Source organism: Anneissia japonica, unplaced genomic scaffold (assembly GCF_011630105.1).
Source record: "Anneissia japonica isolate Jap-2015-1 unplaced genomic scaffold, ASM1163010v1 scaffold44224_len116398_cov150, whole genome shotgun sequence".
NCBI lineage: Eukaryota > Metazoa > Echinodermata > Crinoidea > Comatulida > Comatulidae > Anneissia > Anneissia japonica.
Genome location: NW_022706332.1, coordinates 10,683 through 14,176, shown reverse-complemented (window position 1 = coordinate 14,176; position 3,494 = coordinate 10,683). Strand labels below are relative to the sequence as shown.

At 36.2% G+C, this 3,494-nt stretch overlaps 1 protein-coding gene across 1 annotated transcript; it reads left to right on the top strand.

The window, feature by feature from the left end:
- Positions 1-1,649: 1,649 nt before the first annotated feature.
- On the top strand, positions 1,650-2,567 carry LOC117106112 (serine/threonine-protein kinase Aurora-3-like). Its single transcript, XM_033247456.1, has one exon. The coding sequence runs from the start codon at positions 1,650-1,652 to the stop codon at positions 2,565-2,567; it is 918 nt and encodes a 305-aa protein (XP_033103347.1).
- Positions 2,568-3,494: the final 927 nt, after the last annotated feature.

Below are 3,494 nucleotides of genomic sequence, written 5' to 3'. Positions count from 1 at the left end.
GCTCAAATCATGCCAACAACCACAGTCCCAAGATTGATTGGATTATTGCCTTGCTAAAAAAAAAATCTTATGAGAGGGAACTTAAGGAAATTTTCACGTTATTCGCGCTTATTCAAACGGGGCGCTTATTCGCGCGAGTACGGTATAGACATGCTGCAGGGTCCTTTTTGTGTCAAAGGTCAAAAATGTCATTTCCGGTCAGTTTTAGAAAAAATGTTGCATTAGTGCAAATAGATATATATGTTCCAAACAAATTGAGGCTAAACTTAGGTCTCTACGACCAACGGTTATGGAGATTTAAGTATCCTACAGACAATTAAGAATTGTAAAGCGCCTAGAGGGAACTGTGATCTGTTAGGCGCTATATAAGTACGGTATTATTATTATTAATATCCTACAGGGTACCTAAGGTCAAAATTTATAAACTTCATTTCCTGTCACTTTATGACATGATGTTGCATAATAGGAACATGCATGTTCTGAAACATTTCAGGCCAAAATTAGGTCTCTGTGGCCAACTGTTTTTTGAGATATGGATGATGCTGGATATCTAGGGTCAAAGGTCAGAAATGCATTTCTGGTCACTTTTGGGCAATATTTTACATTAGAGCAAATAGAAACATGCATCTTCTGAACATTTTGAAGCCGAAACTAGGTCTCTATGACTAACAGTTTTGGAGATATGGATATGCTGGTTCATGTAGTCTCAACGGTCAAAAATGCCATTTCCGATCACTTTTGGACAAAATGCTACATTAGAACAAAAAGCAACATGTATGTTCTCAACAATTTGAGACCAAAACTAAGTCTGTACGATTTTCCATTGCCAAGATATATCGATCCCGTCTTTTAGAGGCGGTCCTTTTAAATTCAATATGGCGGCCATAGCAGGCGTCAAACTTGGCACACAATTTTTTTTTAATTCACACATATTAAAGATATTTTGTGCCAAGTTTTATGCTTTGGTAATAAAGTGCACTACTTGGCCCTTAGCTGCCCTACTAAAATGCGCAACTTGGTGCTTTAGGCTGCTCTACTATAGCAGATAATTAGGGTCTTTCAATATTCTAAGGATTTAAGTGCTTAGGAAAATTTTTACATTTGCGGTTGACATGTTATGACATTTGAGGTAAAAATAGAAATTTTTACATTTGTAGGTGAAATGTTACTACATTTGTGGTTAAGCAGATTTTTACATTTGTGGGCGATTTGGGGTTATTTTGACATTTGCGGGTAGAATGTTTTGACATTTGTGGTTATTTTTACATTTGTGGTACATTTTTACATTTACGTGGGCTCTACATGGTGAAGGTGATATTTTAATGGACTGAATGCCATATGCACTATTACTATTAATTTTTGTGTTTTCATTGTACGTTTTGGCTAACGTATTTTTGACGAATTTGGCTTTTCTTACTTCCCGCCAAAAAAAAAGCATTGGAGAGCGGAAATCTATATTCTTTGGGAAAAACCCAGATCTGTAGACATCTACAATAATTAACATATAGCAAATGACAGTCTGGAAAACGCATTCGTAAACTTTACTTCAGTTTACTCTGTTACACATTTTGTTGATTAGAGCAATTATAGTACTGCTAATGATTATTCACTCTTCCCGAAATAGTTAACCAACCAACGAGATCTGAAAGATGTATAAATATAAATTATTAGAGCATCTGGGCAGCGGTGCGTTTGGTGAAGTACACAAGGCAGTAGAATTCTCTACAAACAAGATAGTTGCCATAAAGAAAGTTGGCCTATGCCTAGATTGTTCTGCGGTGACCGAGATCATGACTCTTCAAATCAGCGGCGCACATAACAATGTTGTTCAGTACATAGAATACTTCACTGATCAATATGGTATGTACATTGTCTTGGAATATTGCCATTTTGGCTCTATAGACAATTTCTTGAAACACAACCCAAGTCTTGATAAGAATATGCGTATGGGATTCTTAAAAGACGTGTCGAATGGCCTAGCGCATATTCATGGCGTCAACATCGTACATCGAGATTTAAAGCCTGCCAACATTTTGATCGACATTCGACTTGTTGCTAAAATAGCTGATTTTGGATTCGCTAAGTTTTTGAATTCATTTGATACTACGACAACAGTGGAGAAGTACATGAAGACAGTGCTTGGCACCTATCCGTACATGGCGCCAGAAGTACTACAAGGACATTACGATGCCAATGCAGACATTTTCAGCATGGGAATTATATTTTGTAGTATTTTAGATGACAACTTAAAAGAACAGATCGAGAAAGAGCGGATTGGTGAGAAGATGTGTATTGTACAAAACTACAACTACAATGTACCACCAACTATTGGACCATTTATGGAAAGTCTTGTCACTAGAATGCTGCAGAAGGATTACCATCAAAGACCTACTGCTCGAGACATCAGCCAAAAGTTAATGCAGCATGTTGCATGTCTTTGTGGGTGCCATATGGGTTTGCAGCCCGTATGTGGGTGGATTTTTAAACCAGCCATTAGCCAGGCTATGCAATCCCTGTACAATAATGCATATATGGCCATGAGCATCCTAGCTAGCATGCGACGTTGACCCGACGTTGGTTGAAGGTCGAACGATTACGTTGGCACAACGTAATTACACCTACGTTGGCTGAACGTTCGGTTTTCCTTCGGCCCAACGTGGATTTTACTTGTTGGGAAGACGTCGGCCCGATCAGTTGGATCGACGTTGGCCCGATAATGTTTCTGTAACGTCCTCAAACCATGTTGGCCCAACGTACCTGATGTTGCCTAGACGTTTGCTTTTCCAACGTTGATTCAGCCAGTTAGAAAGACGTTGGTCCAACTAGTTGGATGAACGTTGGGCCGATATGTTTGTGCAACGTCATCAAACTACGTTGGGCCAACATATTTTTCTGATGTTGCCTAGACGTTTGCTTTTCCATCGGGCCAACTTAATTTAGTATTCATAATGTTATTTAATTTTTATACTGCTATTCTTGATATCATGTAGGCCTATTGTATTAACATTTCCCTATTTGCTGATTGAATTATTTAAATATTAAGCCAATTTGCATTACTTTGCTTACTATTTCTGCATGCTATTATATTGATGTTATTGTTATCTTTACTGTTGTTGTTGTTGTTGTTGTTATTATTATTATTATTGCTAATTTACTTAATTTCATCATTATCGACATGATTATTTTATTATTATTATTATTATTATTATCATTATTATTATTATTTATTCTTGTATTGGACTATTATTGTATTATTGCTGTTGCTGATTTTTTCATTGTGTTACTATCAATTTTCTCAGTTATTGTGGTTGCATTATTGTTATCTGTTAATATGGTATGATGGTGGTGGTGGTGATGATGATGATAATAATTGTCGATATTGTTTTTATTATCATTGTTGTTGTTAATCGTTATTATTTTTATTGCTTTTGTTGTTGTTAATTACTATTGTTTTTATTATTAATTAATGATGCTGCTTTTTATTGTTATTATAA